General features: G+C 37.5%; 2 protein-coding genes across 8 annotated transcripts in view; one reads left to right on the plus strand and one right to left on the minus strand.

Moving 5' to 3' along the window:
- CLCN3 (chloride voltage-gated channel 3) overlaps positions 1-13041 on the plus strand; it is a 102776-nt gene extending 89735 nt beyond the window's left edge. For 3 of the 6 annotated variants that reach the window (XM_004040614.5, XM_019025471.4, XM_019025472.4), the window contains 3 exons: positions 2961-3177; positions 7675-7750; positions 9788-13041. In XM_004040614.5, coding sequence (XP_004040662.1) covers positions 2961-3177; positions 7675-7750; positions 9788-9946 — 452 coding nt within the window. In that variant the 3' untranslated portion in view covers positions 9947-13041. The remainder of the gene's footprint in view (positions 1-2960; positions 3178-7674; positions 7751-9787) is intronic. The other 3 variants (XM_055385792.2, XM_004040611.5, XM_004040610.5) reach the window with 1 other exon arrangement.
- Positions 13042-19304: 6263 nt separating this feature from the next.
- The window catches only part of HPF1 (histone PARylation factor 1), a 28502-nt gene continuing 27304 nt past the window's right edge, over positions 19305-20502 (minus strand). For both annotated transcript variants that reach the window (XM_019026096.3, XM_055385794.2), the window contains one exon: positions 19305-19548. In XM_019026096.3, coding sequence (XP_018881641.3) covers positions 19417-19548 — 132 coding nt within the window. In that variant the 3' untranslated portion in view covers positions 19305-19416. The remainder of the gene's footprint in view (positions 19549-20502) is intronic.

Below are 20502 nucleotides of genomic sequence, written 5' to 3' on the forward strand. Positions count from 1 at the left end.
ATTGATAAAAATTGTATGTATGTTTATGTGATGTATATATTGTGGAATGGTTAAATCAGGCTAATTAACTCAGATTTTTTGCGTGTGTGGGGAGAATATCTAAAATCCCTCTCCTTAGCAATTTCCAAATGAAATGAAAGAATAAAAGTGACTTATTTTTTTGAGACAGCATCTCACCCTGTTTCTCAGGCTGGAATGTAGTGGCACGATCTTGGCTTACTAGATCCTCGACTTCCCTGGCATCCGGTGATCCTCCCACTTCACTCTCCTAATTAGCTAGGACTACAGGCATGCGCCACCATGACTGGCTAATTTTTGTATTTCTTGTATAGTCAAGGTTTTGCCATGTTGCCCAGGCTGGTTTCAAGCTCCTGGGCTCAAACGATCCACCTGCCTCAGCCTCCTGAAGTGCTGGTATTACAAGTGTGAGCCACCACACCTGGCGAAAAGTGTTATTTTTTTAAATGACAAATTTAAGTCAAAGAGATTGAATGTTCACTTCTGGTACTTTGTATATAAGAGAAACATTCCATTAAATAATTTTTTAAAAATTTCTAAAATTACATATTTTGTCATTAAATGTTTAAACAATCAGTATAATTTCATTGATACAGTGTTTGTTATTTTGTCGGTGTTTAAGATTGATAATTGGGGTTAGTTTTAATTCAGAATGTTATTCTATTTAATGTCACACTTCATGTCTTTTTATTTTGTATATCTATTAACGAATTATTTTAGCTATAGTTATTACTGTTTTAGAGATGAGGTCTTCTATGTTGCCCAGGGTAGACTTGAACTCCTGGGCTTCAGCAATCCCCTCCTCAGCCTCTGGAGCAGATGGGATTAGAGACGTGTGCCACTGTACCTGGCCTGCTGTAGTTATTTTTAATTCTTTTGTCTTTCAACTTTTATACTAGAGTTAGAAATGATTTACAAACCCTATTGCAGTTTTAGAGCGTTATGAATTTGACTATATATTTCTTATAACAACTTAACTTCAATTGCTTACAAAAACTACAGAGTTTTACTCCCCCGTCCACATTTTATACTATTGATGTCACACTTTACATCTTTTTATTTTGTGAATCCATTAATGATACTTCTAGTAGTTTTTACACTCCACTATTCAGTTGTCAGACACCATTCAGTTGTTAGATTGTTATGAGCTAAAAGCAACTTAATGGGTATTTTTCAAAAATCATTTATGTCAATTGCTAATGGACTTCTTTTCTATGCCATGATCATGCTTTTTTTATTTTTGAGACAGAGTTTCACTCTTGTTGCCTGGGCTGGAGTGCAATGGCGTGGCCTCGGCTCACTGCAACCTCCACCTCCCGGGTTCAAAGCGATTCTCCTGCCTCAGCTGGGATTACAGGCATGTGCCACTGTGCCGGCTAATTTTGTATTTTTAGTAGAGACAGGGTTTCACCACGTTGGCCAGGCTGGTCTCGAACTCCTGACCTCAGTTGATCTGCCCACCTTGGCCTCCCAAAGTGCTGGGATTACAGACGTGAGCCACTGCGCCTGGCCTGATCATGCTTTTAAGGTGGTTGAGTAAGTACTAGTTGCTGGGGCTTTACTTAGTGCCCTCCTACTCAAATGTGTTAGAACATAGTTAAGAAGGCTGTAGTGTTCAGAAGGAGTAAAAAGCAGTGCAGTGTTTGCAGTAATATCTGCTTCTCAATTTAGGACTGATGCTTATTATGGCTTAAATGTTTTTGTAGTAAAATTTGTATTCAAAATACATATATTTTTTTCTTTTTGTGACAGAGTCTTGCTTTGTCACCCAGGCTGGAGTGCGGTGGTATGATCATGGCTGACTGCAGCCCTGACCTTCCAGGCTCAAGTGATCTTTCCACCTCAGCCTCCCAATTAGTTGGGACCACCATCATGCTTGGCCAATTTTTTTTTTTTTTTTTTTTTTGTAGAAACAAGGTTTCCCTATGTTGCCCAGGGTGGTCTTGAACTTTAGGGCTCATGTGATACTCCTGCCTCGGCCTCCCAAAGTGTTAGGATTACAAGCCTGAGCCACCATGGCTGGCCAAAATATTTTCACTATAACAAATATCATATCTGTATATACTCAGTTTTAATACTAACTCAAAGTAGAAACATAAAGCTGAATGACTATTTTATTTTCAGATTCTCTCCATTGAGTTTCCTTCTCCGTCTTGTGTGATCTCTGAACTTTTCTCCATCTTTGCCACTTCTTGTCTAGCATTTTTTTTTTATCAGCAGTTTCATTCAGATTTTTTTTTTAGTTCTTTCAACAGTGGAGTGGAAGTAGGCAGCAGGACAGAAGAACTTGAAGCAGAGCACACTGGAGAGGAGAAATTAACAAAGCCTTTATGAAGAAAACAACCCCCCAATATGAGTCTGTGTGCATTATGAGCATAATTGTACTTTCATCTCATCTGTAATGTTCATGACATTTCTAGAAAATTATACTCTAACATGAGAAAAGAAAAAGAACCAGCTAATTCATAGGGATGGAGGACACAGCATAGTCAAAGCAAGAATGAAACTCTCTTTAGTGCCACCTCCAGTGCAGAATAAGTAACATTCAGCAGAGGCAGGTTTCATTTGATAATGGATTCCTATAATAAACTGCGCTCAGAATGTGTGCAGGTTTTAAAATCCCATATTCCAAACCCACTTCCTTAGCCCCCAAGTTAGAAAACAGCTTCAGTAAAGAAAATTGTACAATGATATAACTTTACCAAAAAATAATTTCTTTCCATGAAGATGATATATTATTGTTGACTTCTAATTCAATCAAATATAAACAATTGCTAAATGGCTTTTCAGTTGACTCCTTTCTTGGTTAAGGAGAAGACAGGAAAAAATGAAGGGATCAGAAGTCATAGAATACATTAATTTTTTTTTATCTCTGAATAAACAGGTTGCCTACTTAAAAATCTATCAGTTTAAAAGTGTTGGTCTCTTCTCTCTCTTTTCAGAAAGTGCCAGGAAAAAACAAGAAGGTATCGTTGGCAGTTCTCGGGTGTGTTTTGCACAGCACACCCCATCTCTTCCAGCAGAAAGTCCTCGGCCTTTGAAGCTTCGAAGCATTCTTGACATGAGCCCTTTTACAGTGACAGACCACACCCCAATGGAGATTGTGGTGGATATTTTCCGAAAGCTGGGACTGAGGCAGTGCCTTGTAACTCACAATGGGTAAGTCTGGTACCACAGGAATCAGTTCACTTGCTAGAATATAGGATCCTTTTTAGTGGAATCTATATAGTTATTAGGGGAGCATGTGAGTCAGCTCCCAGGTGGGAAAGTCTGTCCTATGGTATAGTCACAAATATAGGATCAGTCAATCAAATTTCACATTTACTAAGGAATAAGAAAGATGTCATCTGCCTGCTCTTTGCCAAATAGTGACATTTGTAAATAATACCTCAAAGTTGGAAAAGAGGTGCTGAAAGATCTCCAGCATGAAAGCATTTTGAGCTTAGAGTGCTTCTTTTCCTAGGGAAGAGTGGACCTAACCTGCATGGAGCACTGCAAAAACCTGTTTTATTTTTGTAAATGTTTCATTTTTAGTATATAAATTTCTAGTACAATAATAAGTTTCTAGATATTTTGCTATTTACTCTTTCAGCCAATATTTGATTTATCGTGTAATGAAGGAAAGAATATATACTTAAATGAAATTTGTAAATGAGCTAAAAATCTCCTTTAACAAATGCTTTGTTTCCTTTTGTCTACCTTTCTCTATACACAAATCTTTTATGTTTATATAACTGCTAAGGACAAATAAATACTCATGTATTTAAAATGTATACATTGATAATTTATTTTTCCACCTTTTACACATGAACTGCCAGTGTTTCTCCATTGACAGGAATATAGAAAAGAAACAGATGTCACAGGGGTTGTGGAGACCTTAATGCACAGAATTGATTTAGCAAATACACTACTTCGTCACCACTGCTCTCTTTTCCTGGACCTGGGATCTGTTTCTCCACACTTCTTTCTTTAGGACCCTTCATTTCCACTATGTATTCTTTCTTGTTGAACTTAAGAATGTTGTTTTATCTGAAGGCAAATACCAAAAAACAGAGGGTATTCTTGGATTATGCATAAACTGGATGGCTAATCCTGAATAGCGTAAAGCTGGTGGAAATTCTAAACAGAGAATCATAGCAGTTTTTTGTTGTTTTTTTTTTTTAACATGTTGTAGAAAACACATTGGTGACAGAATACATGACTCCTGTCCAGAGAAAAGAGAGAAAAAGAACAGAAAGGAAGGAAATTTGTTTATTGAACACCTTCATATTTTCTCATTTAACTTTGCAGGACCTCTGCAAAGTAGGTAGTTATATCCCTACTTTACAGATGTAGTAATTAAAGCTCAAGAAGCTTTAATAATTTGCCCAGAGTCATGTGGTGAACAAGTCATGGTTCAAGGAATCAGACTGTCTTTCCTACTTTAAAACCCAGCCTCTTGCTACTATTTTGCACTGTAAGTGACTGATAGAAATCCTCTTTCTTTGTGATTTCTTAAACTACTAAAACATTTTCTTGGCCAATATATTAGATTGAGTCAAGAATAGAAATATGAAACTAGAGAATTAGATCTATGTTAGTGTTTTTCACTGCGCTAATTAAAATAACTCTTTAGGAATATGAAATAAACCATTAAAGAGATAAAGCCCTTAAAGGCAGGGAGTTTAGAATTATTAAATTCTAATAATTTAGATACTGATTGGAGAAGAGATGTATTCATAAGTTATTATTGTTACTATTTGTCTTTGTGTAATATTGTTTGATTAAATGATGGCACTGACTTCATTAAGTTTAAAAACTCAGTACTAGTTAAATGGGGCAACTTTTCATAAAGCTTTGCTAGTCCTTGAGCCCTTTTATTTGTTAAATGGCTCAACTGGAACCTAAGCTGAGTTGTTACAAACTATTATTTGCTTCAAGTTGTTTTCTGTTCCTGGCATGGCTTTTTCTTTTGTGTACTGACAAATATAAATGTTATTCTATTGAGTTATGGTTAACTATGAACACAGAACTGTTAGGGATTAATTTTCATATTTCAGTTTGTTGATTAATTCCCAGGTATTTGGCAGCATAGATATTAGAAAGGAAAATATTTAAAAGAAAGTGTAAAAATAACGAAGTGTATAGAGCGAGGGGTGGATAGCTAATTAAAATTTTGTCTGGTCCTGCCTGTTCATATGAAAAAAGGGGTTGGACTTTCTTCTAAGGGAATATATTTAATTGCTTTCATCATATTTTCCTTATTTCTGTCTGTCAAGGAAAATAAATTGATACATATATGGGAAGAAAAGAGATCATTTAGGGAAGTGGCTCATGGGACTTTTTGTTTTGTTTGAAGTGTATTAGGAAGTTGGGTGTTTTTTTTCTCACTTAAATTATTTAAAACCCAGAAAAGAAATGATATCTTCTGGTTTTTAAAGGAGACCATGAAGTTCTGCATAGCTATCATTGATGTGTAGTTCATACTGCATTTTTAGAAGTGGAAAATAGTTATTTGGAGGAAGAGAGATAACAAATCTGGAACCTTAGGTGCAAGGAGAAAAAGAATAGATGAAAGGGAAAGATGTTTGTAAATTATAAAAATTTCAATTAGCTATTGGTTTTCTGCACTTTATATTTTAACTGCAGAATTTTTCAAAATCAGTTAATCTTGGTGGATTAGCAGGATGTTAATAGGAGTGACTCAGAAAAAAATATTTTGTGACTGTCTAAGTTTGGAAAGTATTGGATTAAATACAATGGAGATTTCTTTACTATGGAACTCCTCAGAACTTATAATATGTTGATATTCTTTGATTCCCAGATGAGGGGATGGGTAATAGCATACATGGTTTTCCAGACTTGTTTGAAAATGCAACTATTTTTGGGTTGCAGGGAAGGATATAGAAGAACTCATGGGAACTGGTGTTTCTTGGAACATGCTTTGGAAATGCTGGGTTATGCCCTGTTAACTCTTACATCATTAGTTTTTGGCCCAAAAGGAAACAGCAAATAATGTTTTATATGAGCCACATTTTGCGTTGATTTTCATTCCACTCTGTAAAATTACTAAAGCAGCACTCTGACCTTATTATGCTCAGATCGCTCTTCTCCATTAATGTGTGTTTCTCCATCTTTTAGGGTTTTTACTTTATAAATACAGAGATTACTGTGTAAAATTCTAAATTTGCCACTGGGTCGTTATACATTTGTAACCTTCCTTACAGTATATTTTGTGATTTGGCAGAGTTTACCAATATAGATGATACTAACTGAAATTAATCATTCTGTATAATTGGATAGAAAAGCATGAGTAAGAATTCAATTGGTATTATATTTAATTAATTGCCAAGATTTTCACATTTCCTGACTACAACAATAAAATCAAATGAATTGATGGCTTAAAAAAAAGAAATCTCAAATGTTTAGTCAATGAAGAACATCTATTGAATGAGTGAATGTTCATTATATATAGTGCATTTTCTGAGCTTTTTTGGAGGGGGAAGTTGCTCCCATGCTCTGAGAACTTTTAAGGATCGATACATTATTTTTAACATAATAATGAGAAAACATGAGCAGAGAACCCATTTCTGTCATTCCCATTCTCTATCCTCCTGCTCCCCCCCACCTCCCATCCCAGCCATGAAGCTAAGTAACTATTTTACACCTGGACATAGCTATAGGAACAGGCTGCTTTGAAGTCTCCTAGTGACATCCTTCAAGTCTGAATGTTCAAAGGCAGTTTAACAGGGAGGTTGACTTAATGAGATCATCAAGGAAATGTCCAGTCATCCTGAAGGGTATTTTGGATGGGCTTCCAGAATTTAAAGATTAAAGTTTTTTTAAGGTTTTTTTATTTTCACTGTTTATATTGCCACATTAATTTCCATTATAAAACCAGTAACCATAGTTTTAATTAGCAATCTAATTATTTTCATGTATCCTCATTATGAGAATTTATGTCCATCACTTTGCTTGATGTGATAACAGTGACATGCTAAATGAGAAACAATTGTTATTTAGAAAAAAATGCACAAAGTGAAAGTCCTTTTAATCCCTAATCATAAATACATTTTATTAGCTTACTTTAAGAAGTGGCAGTCACAGCTCCTGAACATTAGGGAGTGTTTCTTTTGGTCAGCATTATTTATTTAGTGAACATTGCCTTTAATTTTAATTTGAAATTATAGTAAAATCCACGGGAGTTTTTAAGTCTCCTCACAGCCTTTTGCTACCTTTTCACCAAGGTAGATTCAGATGATAACTGCTGTGTTGTGACATCGTAGAAATTAGAAAAATATTTTCCTCTGAGGAAAGAACATTGTAAATGAAACTCTACATATCAGAGGTCTGTAGCTATGTATCAATATTAAGTTTCTTTTGTACTTTGCTTTGTAGTCATCTTCATTCCAAACTTTCATAATTATTATTTTTACTTTAAAAAGAAAAATAACCCACCAGTATTGAAGATTAGTATTGTGTCACTTTTGAAAGTCAGTAGAATTTATGCAAAAGGAACCTGGAACTTTAAATCATTTTTGTTTTTATTTTCTAAAGTTCATGAGACTCATTCTTATGGTTCATGTTTTTATTTTTTCTCTCATTCTTTATCATTATGATTGGAACCTCTTTTAATTTAATTTCTCACACAGTTATTAGCATAATAATCTGTTTCAGGATTGTCTTGGGGATCATCACAAAGAAGAACATATTAGAGCATCTCGAGCAACTAAAGCAGCACGTCGAACCCTTGGTGATTAGATATATCAGATCTCCTCATTAGACACCTTAGAAGTCAGGAAGCATGAAACTTGTGAACTGTTGAGTTCTGTCTTTCCCAGATATCTGCTGAACAAAAATACCCTACTATGCTGCCAATTACATTTGTATCTGATAAAATGTGTCTGTAAGATAAATTTAGATATGTGTAAAATCCCATTTATAGAAAGTAAGCAAAAGTTAACATCTCTCATCAAATCATTCATTACAATTTCAGAACTGTAAACAGTTTGGTAGTGGAATAAGTGAATATTATTGGACATTCTTAAAGTGAATATGGCAAATCTGTCTGCCTCAGTGGATACACCGGTCTCAGAAGACACCTGACTGGTTAAAAATGTCTGACCCATCCCCGCAAGCCCTTTTTTTTTTTTTTTTAATGTTTCCTGATCTTGTGGTAGTCTTATGGTAAATCTAATCTCCTAAAGGATTTTAAAGGAGCTTAGCAATTAGAACTGCTTACAGTTAAATGGATTTTTTAATGGGCACACTAACTAGAGTGTAATGTGTATATTATTTGTGATCATAGCATTAGTTCTTTTTCTGCTATACCCTGCATATCTTCAAAGTCACAGTGTGTGTCCTGCCATCTCATTAGTGAATTGTACCTAGATTATGTGTGTGCCCCTTTTGTATGATGTTTCTAGAACGCTATAAGCAGCTTTTAGAGTCAAATGCATTCATTTTAACTGGCTTTATGTCCTAGTGGTTTCATGACTACAAATTTGAATTATCTTACTGCATAACATAAAAAATGTCTGGCTTTAGCAATTAATGCCTGAAATTATTTTGCCCTGCAATTGTCATACCTGTATGAAACCTGTCCCAGTTTGCTTAAGTGCACAACTGATTATGTATTCCTGTTGTATGCTAATATTTCACAAGTGTTTCATGCATCCTTTTTTAAAAAACTACTAACCAGAATATTATCGTAGCTACTCATTCATTCTGCTTTCTGCTTCACCTATAATAATCTTTTAGGACTGCCTTCTGATTTTTCACCTATCTTTTAATGTAAGCATTAACAACTAAGACTTTCATAAAAGCACTGTATCTTAACTTTCCTGGCCTAAATCAAAAACAGGAAAACATTGATAAGTGTCCTAGAAACTTGGATTCTTTTATAGATTTGTTCTTGGGGCTCTGATGTTTGGGATTGACGTTCTGTGCTGACCATTTTATATGCATTTTATCTTAATAGTATGTGCTTTCATGAAGATTCTGATACAAGTGGGCAATCCTTAAATTATCTTTGAAAAATTCGTTAATTTTGGTTAAAAAAGGGAAAGTGGCCGGGCGCAGTGGCTCACGCCTGTAATCCCAGCACTTTGGGAGGCCGGGATGGGTGGATCACAAGGTCAGGAGTTGAAGCCCAGTCTGGCCAACATGGTGAAACCCTGTCTCTACTGAAAATAATTGGGGCATGGTGACACATGCCTGTAATCCCAGCTACTTGGGAAGCTGAGGCAGGAGAATTGCTTGAACCGGGACCCAGGAGGCGGAGGTTGCAGTGAGCTGAGATCGTGTCACCGCACTCCAGCCTGGGCTACAGAGCGAGACTCTGTCTCAAAAAACAAATAAATAAATAAATGAAAAAGAGAAAGTATTGAGAGGATTTGGTCATCATTTTACTGCTCTCTTCATGTGATGGAAATCAATTTTCCTTCTCAAATGGGATCAGTATCATTTCCTAGTCATACATCCATCCAGTTTTTGTTACTTTTTTGTTGGCATACATTAATCAAAATAGCTCTGCTTCATTGAGGCATGCAGTCCTCAGACTCTCGGTGGAAAGGCTGTCATACTGTTAGTGACCATAGTAACTTTTTATACCAAAGGATGGTTGCTGGATAATTTTAATATCTTTACCAATAAAATACTTTTTGGAAATACAAAATCAAGCTGCTTGCTTTGCTCTATTCCTGTCAACAAAAAGGATTTAGCTATAGATTTAGCTTCTCCTTTTATTTTCCCTTTTATTTCATAGGAGTCTTCTGTTTATTCCTTTCAGGCGCCTCCTTGGCATTATAACAAAAAAAGATATCCTCCGGCATATGGCCCAGACGGCAAACCAAGACCCCGCTTCAATAATGTTCAACTGAATCTCACAGATGAGGAGAGAGAAGAAATGGAAGAGGAAGTTTATTTGTTGAATAGCACAACTCTTTAACCTGAGGGAGTCGTCTACTTTTTTTTCCTCCTTTACAAAAAAAGAAAGGAAATATAAAAGCCGGGTTTTTGCAACGTGGTTTGCAAATAATGCTGGTGGAATGGAGGAGTTGTTTGGGGAGGGAAAGGAGAGAGAAGGAAAGGAGTGAGGTATTTCCCGTCTAACAGAAAGCAGCGTATCAACTCCTATTGTTCTGCACTGGATGCATTCAGCTGAGGATGTGCCTGATAGTGCAGGCTTGCGCCTCAACGGAGATGACAGCAGAGTCCTCGAGCACCTGGCCTGTTGCTCCAACATTGCAAAGACACATTATCAGTCCCTATTTCTAGAGGGATTACTTTGAATTGAGCCATCTATAAAACTGCAAGGTCTTGCCCTTTTTTTTAATCAAAACTGTTCTGTTTAATTCATGAATTGTATAGTTAAGCATTACCTTTCTACATTCCAGAAGAGCCTTTATTTCTCTCTCTCTCTCTCTCTCTCTCCTGAGCTGTAACAAAGCCTCTTTAAATCGGTGTATCCTTTTGAAGCAGTCCTTTCTCATATTGAGATGTACTGTGATTTTACTGAGGTTTCATCACAAGAAGGGAGTGTTTCTTGTGCCATTAACCATGTAGTTTGTACCATCACTAAATGCTTGGAACAGTACACATGCACCACAACAAAGGCTGATCAAACAGGTAAAATCTCGAAGGAAGCGAGAACGAAATCTCTCATTGTGTGCCGTGTGGCTCAAAACCGAAAACAATGAAGCTTGGTTTTAAAGGATAAAGTTTTCTTTTTTGTTTTCCTCTCAGACTTTATGGATAATGTGACCTGGTCTTATGCAAATTTTCTATTTCTAAAACTACTACTATGATATACAAGTGCTGTTCAGCATAATTAAACAAAATGCTGCTGCTTTGACAGTAAAGAGAAGGAAGTATTCTGATTAGCTGTATCTGGTATTAATTGCATGTTAAAACACTGGAATTTTTAAAATTGAAATTAGATCAGTCATTCTTTTCTTTTCTCAAGATATATCATGGCTGACACTGAAGAAGAAATGTAATTCATAACTTGCACTAAATGTATATTTTTTTTCTTAAAAATTTACCATTCTTATTTATATTTTTATGGATTAAAATTTATAAAATACAGATCAGTTAATATTGCACTTAAGTAATTTTACCTTTTTAATGTGATTTTTATAGAATAATTCAGACTTACAAATACAGAGATATGAACAAAGTTTACAGTGGGAACAAAGGTTTAAAAAAAGGTTGTGGTTCTCTCTCTGTGATCCAGTGTGTACATAAACCTTTCTCTGATCTTTCACTGCCATCCTCTGGATTATGTCTTCTGACCTGTCCATTTTGACCCATTAACTGGAAAGTTGAAAAACTACATTAACTGGAAAGTTGAAAAACTACATTACTTTGGAGAATAAAACCGAAAGTTAGTGTTTACCTTCTTAAAAAAAAATCAAAAAATTTGAAAACAATAGAATTGCAAAGATAGCAGTTAAAATTTTAATCTGAAAATAACCTTTGAATCTCGGGCTAGATTACATCCATATTTGAAGTGGGCAATGATGGTTTGAACATTTTTTGCAGGAAATAAAATGCACTGGATTATATTTGGGATTTTTGTTTCTGGAATTGTCTGTTTTAATCACAGTCTTAATTCACAATTGGCAAAGGCAGTTTACTCAAAAGACTGGCCTAAATATTCTGTAATTATGCATTTTTGATAGGAAAATGAAATTTTTGCAAACAGACATTTTCTTTTTTTTTGGCTGGAGTGCAGTGGGGCATGGTCTTGGCTCACTGCAGCGTTGACCACCTGGGCTCAAGTGATACTCCCGCCTCAGCCACCCAAGTAGCTGGCACTACGGGCACACGCCACCATGCCCAGCTAATTTTTTTGTATTTTTAGTAGAGATGGGGTTTTGCCATGCTGCCCAGGCTGGTCTCAACTCCTCAGCTCAAGCAATCTGCCTGCGTGAGCCTCCCAAATTGGTGGAATTACAGGCGTGGGCCACTGCGCCTGGCCCAGACAGACATTTTCTGAAACACAACTGGCAATGAGCTGTTTTTACATTTTGAAAGTGATTCTTCACTTCCTAGTTCTTAATTATAATATACCTATTAAGATCTGTAAGATCCTGAAGACTTATAAGATCATGAAGCCATATAAGAATGAGGATTGAAAGTTGAGCAAAATTTTCGGGATTTTGGGAAACATTCTTAGCTGTGCTATCTGCCTAAAATTATTCCTTATTACTTCTCTCCTTTGACAGACTTCAAGTTTTCTTCATAGCCCTTTCAAAGTTTTTTGGGCCATCCAGAGTAAAATCATTTCTAAATGATAGTTCTGTATATCTCCAACTTGTCTTAAGTGTATTTGCCTGTGTGCAAGGTATTGCTAGACTATGAACTCCTCAGCATGGCTGCTGGATAACTTAATTGTCCTGAGTTAATAGCCTTCAAAGGACAAATGGGTTTCTTTGCAGATAGCTTCGTAAAACTTCACATGGAGTTTATTTTATCATATTTCCCTTTTTTATTTCTGCTCCTCCTTTCATTGCCCATCTTGCTTCAGAGACTGACATTTCAGGGTGGATATTAATTAAAGCATTAATTTTGTTTTTTGGTATATTTCTATCCCTAGCGTATCTTACTGCTAAAATACAGGAAAAGTGCCGTATTTTTAATGCATTTAGTGGTTTTCTTTGGTGTTATCTGTTCCATTTTTCTTTTGCATACATTGAAGTGTGTCTCCTTTTCAACCAAAATAATGAAATAGTGGAGACCATGAAATTGTTGTGCCTGGCTAATTGGCAAATTAATTTACCAATATAATAAGTGTAGCGCCTTGTTTGAATACCCTTTTTGAGAAGGTATGATGAGAATGGGCAAGGGTGTCAGCATCTCTTCTTCTTAATTGTTTTCAGTTTTGGTTCACGAAGAATGCTTAGTTAATCTGTAATGTTGCCTAGAGCTGTATTTATCTGTTTTTATTTATACTAGTGTAGTAAAGCTGCATATCATTACAGTAAAAATGATTACTGTGATGGGTTAATCAGAAAATCTATTAAAATCTATATGACAATGTGTGGTTTGGCCTTTAATTATATCTGTAACAGTCCTCCCTCTTCACTGCTGCCCTATGCAGTGTAGGCCGATATGCCTGGCACAGGGAGCCCCAAAAAGGTAATAATTATAATGCTTCTCTCAGGTTACAAAGCATTTCTACACTTTGCAAGCAAGGAGCAATAGAAGAGTAGATAGATGCTGGATTGACAGCAGGATGTTCATACCACCAGCAATGGTTTAGCGCCCCATTTGTCAGTGAAAGCTGCAGGTCCACAGAAAACTGATTTCATTTCAGCTCGCTTTCAAAAGTGATTTTCTTTTTTGCAAGAAAAATTACGCTATTTGCATGAAAAGAGGTAAAATGATTTATTTACATGTCTTTAAAAAATCACCTTGGACATTTGCTAATAGAACTGCCAGAAGAGGGTGGTAAGTAACAGCCTTTGATTAAGATGTGGTCTTTTACTATTAAGCTTTTAGTAAAAAGGAACACACTAAAAGTTCAGAGTAGATCATTTATATTCACTGAGTATTTACTGAGCAATTGCTGGGCGCCAGGCGCTATTCTATGTTCTTGAAGTTTTCATTCCAGCAGGAAGAGAAATCTAGAGTATGTCAGATGGTGATAAATATGGATTAGTTCAGCAATTTTAAAAAATGATTTTTATGTGCTGCACACTGTTACGAATATACAAAATCAGTCAAGAATCCTCATTGTTATAGTTTTTGTAATGTACAAAAAGTGAAGGTGTGTGCACCTACCCCATTTTTATAGAGGGTGATCAGGGAAAGCCTCAGGGATAAGGAAGCATTTGAGCAGAAACCTACAGAAAGTTAGAGAGGGACATTTATCCGTGAGAAAAAGTGTTGTAAGAAGAGAAAATGCTATATACAAAGGATTCTCCTGCCAGGTTCAAGGAACACTGAGTAGATCACTGTGGCTGGAGAGGGATAAGAGGGAAGAAAGTGGTAAGGAAAGAGGTTGGGGGTGTAGGCATTTGATTTTTATTCTAAATGAGAAGCCAGTGAGGCAGAAAAGTCACATAATCTGACCTAAAATCTCTCTCAGACTCCTTTGTTGGGAATAGACTATAAGGGGGCAGGGGTGGAAGCAGGCGACCAGCTAGAAGGCTCTTGGAATAATTCAGGTGAGATGTGGTAGAGATCTGAACCTGATTGAAGCTGGTGGAGGTGGTGAAAGCAGTTGGGTTCTAGACATGCTGAAGGTAGAATGGACAGGACTTGTGAATGGGTTGGATGTGGAGTGTGGTAAGTGAGGAGTCAAGGATGCCTGCAAAGTTTTTGGCTGAGTAATGACAGAACAATGGAATGGCCACTGGCTGAGTCGGGAAAGACTTAAGAATAGATTGGGGGTGGGGTGCTGTGTGCAGAGGAATTTTGGTTTTAGACATTGTTTTAAATGTCTTTTAGACTTCCAAGTGGGGGTGTCACATAGGCATTAGCATGTATCAGACTCGAGTTCAGGAGAAAGGCCCAGCCTGAGAGCTACACAGGGGCGGCATCATCCTGAGACAGGAGAGTACCGTGCATTGAATGCGGACAGAGAAGAGGTACAAGGACTGAGCACTGACACATGCTTATGTTTAGATTTGGGGAGGTGAGGAGCCAGCAAATGAGGGAGCTGCCAGTATGGTTGGGTTAGGAGTAGTGACCTTCAAAGAAGGGTATTCCACTGGTGGATATATTAAAAAATAAGCTGCGTGTGGTAGCTCAGGCCTGTAGCACTTCAAGATGCCAAGGCGGGGCAGCATCATCTGAGCCCAGGAGCTCATGACTAGCGTGGGAAAGAGACTAGGTCTCTACAAAAAATTAAAAAATAAAAATATGAACTGGGCATGGTAGCACATGCCTGTAGTCCTGGCTACTTAGGAGGCTAAGGCAGGAGGATCACTTGAGCCCAGGAGTTGGAGGCTGCAGTGAGCTAAGATGGTGCTACTGCACTCCAGCCTGAGTGACAGAGCAAGACCCTGTCTCAAAAAGCAAGGGTAGTCCCCTAAACCAAATGAATAATAGTTTCAAGGAGCGATGATTAACTGTCACGTGTTGCTGATAGGTGAAGTAAATGAGGGCTCAAAATGGACCAATATAGAGAGAACTGATAACTTCCCCCAGAGTAGGTTCAGCGCGATGGTGGCAAGCCAAAGCCTGAAAGGAGTGGGTCCAACAGAGATTGGAAGAAGAATTGAAGACAACGATTGCAATTCTTCCTATCAGGTTTCCAGGAAAGTAATACGTGATAGTTTTAAGATGCAGGATATTATAGCTTCTTTTCCTGTTGATGGTTTGACAGGAAAAATTAATCAGAACGATCGGGTTTTAAGATGCAGGAAATTATAGCCTTTTTGTTAATGATAGGAATGTTTGAGAGGAAAAATAGAGGAGAGGACCTCGAGTAGGCAAGGGAGGATGGGGTCTTGGGCACACATTCAACCTTCCTTGGGTAGTTGGTAGGGCAGTGGGATTCTGTTATTTTGGTGGCTTCTATTTTCTCAGTGAAATAAACTGAGGATGAGGGTGGGGGTTGGGGGTTGAGAGATGAGAAAGTAGGATCGATGGGCATCCAGTGTGGCCAACTTGAGGTTAAAATAAGACGAGCTGCCATGGTTGTGTTTTTTCTCCAGCCACCTGATACTGAGCAGACTCCGGTAAGGAATAGGCAGTTTTAAAAATCTGCCTTGAGGTTAACAGATAAATACAACAAATGGAGAGAAGGGCAGTGGAGTGGAGGATGCGGGGGTGATTGTAATGATGGGGAGTAGGTAAAGGCTCGGTAAAGAGAGAATCAGGAATGGAGTGGGTGAAGAATGAAAAAGGTGGTTACATTTGTGAATTGTAGGGGACTGTCGTGTTGAAAAAATTTTGGGGGTACTAGAGGGAAAGAGATGGAAGCATGAGTGATGATGTTAAGACAGTAGGATGCTTGAGATTGAGATTTGGGAGGTTTTCATTATTGGTACTGAGAAGGTACTAGTTTCTAGTTTGTCAATCAGTCCCTAATCTAGATCATTGAAAGAGTAAGTCAGGGAACTGAGAGGTTAGAGTATTGTAGGGATCACCTGCATATATATATATACATAATGTATATATATAATTTTTTTTTTTTTTGAGACAGAGTCTCACTCCATCGCCCAGGCTGGAGTGCAGTGGCACGATCTTGGCCCACTGCAACCTCTGCCTCCTGGGCTTAAGCAGTCCTCCCACCTTAGCCTCCTGAGTAGCTGGGACCACAGGTGTGCACCACCATGCCTGGCTAATCTTTTCTATTTTTAGTAGAGATGGAGTTTCACCATGTTGCCCAAGCTGGTCTCGAACTCCTGGCCTTAAGCTATCTGCCCACCTTGGCCTCCCGAAGTGCTGGGATTACAGCTGTGAGCCACCATGTCCAGCCAGACATTAAAATTAATTATGATAGGAACAGTTTGGACAGAATGCCATTAAGCTGGTAAGGTCAGTGTTTGAGGTAATGCAAAGGTCTTAGGACACTGCAGATTAGTTTATAGCAATCTGTTTTGCAGCTTTCATTTTTCCTTGGGTGTTATCATTCTACATACATGTTTGAGAGGTTATACAGAAACTCCATTATTGAATTCCAAGAGGTGAGCTTAGCTAAATTTGAACTGGTAATGATTTTCTGTTAAATCCTGATTGGATCAAGGTTCTTCATTCATGAAAGAGCCTAGGCACTTAAACTGTGTTCTCAGAGAACAGAGGTATATAGATGCCATTTGGAAGCTACTATAGCAATTGAGTGACCAGATCCTAGGTAATATTTAGTGAACTAGGTTTAAGTGGACTATGCCTTTAGTTAAGGAAAAAGATAAAGTTTGGTATCTTCCTGTAGGGAGCTTGCTCTTTAATGAAAAATGTTCAGTAGTTGGAAGATCGTACCTCCTGAAACAGGTTAGTAGCACTCTGACACAACTGGCTGGAGTTTGAGACTGGAAATCCACATTTCTTATTACTGTCTTCAGGAAACTCCATTCACAACTGTATCATCTGAATTATAACCACCATATTCTTAGAGTTTGTGTCCAATTTCTATCTTGGCTCTGATGTGCCCAGCTTCCTGAAGATACATTCATATTAGGCTTCTGTAAGGAATGGATGAAAAGCCGATTCACCTTTTTTGTCCCCTTTCATTTGTTCCTTGATAAAAAAATCCTTCTGGAATTCATATTACTGATAAAGCATATAAAAACAAACTTACAAACTATACAGTTGAGACTGTTGGATCACCAAGTGACAAAATTAAAGGAATCTAATGTTTCTAGCTAAACAAATATTTAATGAGATACATGAATTTAGATATTTTTTAAGTGTGTTGACATTAGGGGCAGTATTTAGAAATGGTTGAGCCCCTTAGAAACTAAAGAAATCTGAGGAACAAAGCTCGAACTTCTAACATTTTATTTAAAATTTATAGCCTGAAATTATTTAAGATCAATGTGATTTGGTCACTTTTTCTAATAAAATATGTGTGAGCTAACTGTAACTGTAATGTTTTAATATAAAACAACTTTATAGTTCAGATGGTTCCAGGGCCTGGAGCTACTTACCTAACTAAAATGGCAGTTCCTTAAAACCTGAGACTTCCCCATTAAGAGCTGTAAAAGTTCCTGCACAGTTATGAAAGGGAAGCTGAAGATCTTTTCAGTTTCATTTTGGTTAAGATATTATACAAAATATACCTACCTTGAAGAAAGCATCTTACCTGCCTCCAAAGGCAACATGAGCCATTGGCAGAAAGGAACAGATTTTGTTTGTGGCAGAGATTTTTGACCCCAGAAGACTTTTTGTCTGAGAAGTCAAGAATCTTTAACTCCCAGGCATCTTATCAGTTTCCCAGCTCCTGCCAGTTTGATTCTGTCTAGCACTGAAGAACATGTGACAGGGTCATTTTATTCACAAAGTGCCATTCCAAAGGTTTGTGTTACTGAGGGGGATATACATCCATAAAATACATGCCCTTAAGAAGCTTGCAGCCTAATTGGGGAGATGAGGAATGCTACTTATATTTAAAATTCTAAGTGTTGTCTTTTAATAGTCTACTCATACCCTTACATAAAAAAGAGTAAGTACCTCAAATATATTTTAAGGGGACAGCTGACAGAACTTTGGAGAACTACTGTCTAGTCAATAAGTTATTTGAGTAAATCACATCAATCTTACACAATGTGGAGGTTTAACTAGATGATCTGGGGTTGGGGGATGGTGCTTTTCCATCTTGAACTTCATAGAAAGGGGAAAAAAGCTTATACACTCCTCAGCCCCATCCAGGAAGTTTGCTATTCTGCATTTCATGGTCTGCCCTCTACCTATTTTTTTTTTTTTTTTTGGAGATGGAGTCTCGCTCTTGTTACCCAGGCCGGTGTGCAATGGCTATCTACTGCAACCTCCACCTGAGTTCAAGCGATTCTCCTGCCTCAGCCTCCCAAGTAGCTGGGATTACAGGCGCCTGCCATCACACCCAGCTAATTTTGTATGTTTAGTAGAGATGGGGTTTCACCATGTTGGCCAGGCTGGTCATGAACTCCAGACCTCAGGTGATCCGCCCACCTCAGCCTCCCAAAGTGCTGGGGTTACAGGCGTGAGCCACCATGCCCGGCCCTGCCCTCTACTTTTAAGGTGAAGGACATGTAATCAGGTTTAAGGAAAATCTGGATCTAGTAAAACACAGCTATCCACAGATTCGTACTAAAAATCCATTGAAATCATTTGCAATGAAAAACTTTAAAATCTAAAGTAATGGTATACTGATTACTATCTTATACTAAAACTATATACTATGTATCAATATACTAGGCTATATTAGTAAATGACTGAGTCAAGAGAAGATTTAAAATAATATACCTAATGGGATAACTGGACTACTTACTGGGAGTCACCTGGAGCTACTACTCAAAATGCAGTTTGGGTAGGTCGGGGTCAGGCACCCTGGAAGAGTGCTTATTGCAGTGTCATGAGTTTCCTTCTAAGTTTCCTTCTGTTCCCCTCTTCTCCTGCCATAAACCCAATCCTTAAAGCTACAGCTATTAACTCAAGACTCAGAAGAAATATTCTTAGTTGCCCATATGATAAATATTGAAACAGGACTCTGTAAGGATGATCTAGTTATAGCCACAGGCATTAGACAGTGGCTTCCTGTGACATATCAGAGGGTGACTTTAGTTGTCCTCCAAAATGTGATTAGGGTCACCATTTAGGTGATTTGACTGCCATTTTTTTTGCACATTAAAGAAGGAAAACCAGGCAGAAGAACCTTATAAACGTTTTTAGTAAATGTTTATTTTTTGTATTCCTTAAAAACAAAACAAAAATCACAAGTTTAATACTAGTCTTTGAAATACTGTACACCAATCAAAGCCACCTTACTCATGCAGCAAGTTGGTCTATGTTCTCTTTACTTCTGTTTGCCAGATGCTCCTCAATAATTTCTGCAAACAGATTCCTCTTCAACAGATTATATGCAAGAGGTAAAAGCTGGCCAGCAACTTTATGAAAATACTGAAAAATAAAAATATAACATTAAGCAGAGAATATAGCAGATATCCTAATAAGTAGCAGAAAATATATCAACAAAGCACTTGTTTAACAAAGGCTACTTCCAAAATCATTTTAGCTACACCCTCAGGTGGTTAGTGAACATAATTTAAGGACAGGCGCCTGGCATTCTAAGAGGCAGTCTTGTTGCTCTAGATGACTAATCGCATATCTTGAAAATTAAGAAAACCAAATTAAATCTGAGCTTCCTTATTCCCTTAGGTTTTATCGACTTTTTCTCACCCCAAACAATGCCCACAAATACTTTTTATTCTCTCCAGTGTATTCCCAGGCAAAAGTTTAAGCTTTATTTTCCTCAATTCTGTAAGAATAGCTATGCTGAAAGTGAGTTTTCAGATCGTATTGCCTTTATCCTCAAATTCCTTCTCTCCCCCATCCCTAACACGTACCGCTTCCCAATCCCTGTTAAGAGTCACTGCCTTAGGCTTATCAAAAGATTTTAGATTACTGCTATTATCTACATATACCACCTTTTTGCTGATCATAATAAACATTTAGCCCTTAACATGTGGTAAGCACTGTGCTAAACCTTTTTATAACTCATACATGTTATTTCATTCTCACAACAAGCAAGTTTGCTATTCACTGGTTCACATCTTATGGCTCTACTTATTTATGGCTAGGGCCTCTCTAGCAGGTCAAGTACTATTTGGATTGGTCGATGACTGTCATTCTGGCTGTTAAACATTTTGATTATTTTTACTGATAACTATCTATGAGGTGGGCAAAGAAAAGTAGTATAATATGGTTTATAGCAGGGTTCTCAAAATGTACACCCCCGACCAGGAGCATCAACTTCACTTGGTAACTTGTTGGAAATGCAAATTCTCAGGACCCACCCTAGAACTCAATCAAACTTGGGGAGGGTGGGAAGACTGCCAGCGTGCGTTTGGACAA

This window comes from Gorilla gorilla, chromosome 3 (genome assembly GCF_029281585.2).
Source record: "Gorilla gorilla gorilla isolate KB3781 chromosome 3, NHGRI_mGorGor1-v2.1_pri, whole genome shotgun sequence".
In the NCBI taxonomy this organism is placed as follows: domain Eukaryota; kingdom Metazoa; phylum Chordata; class Mammalia; order Primates; family Hominidae; genus Gorilla; species Gorilla gorilla.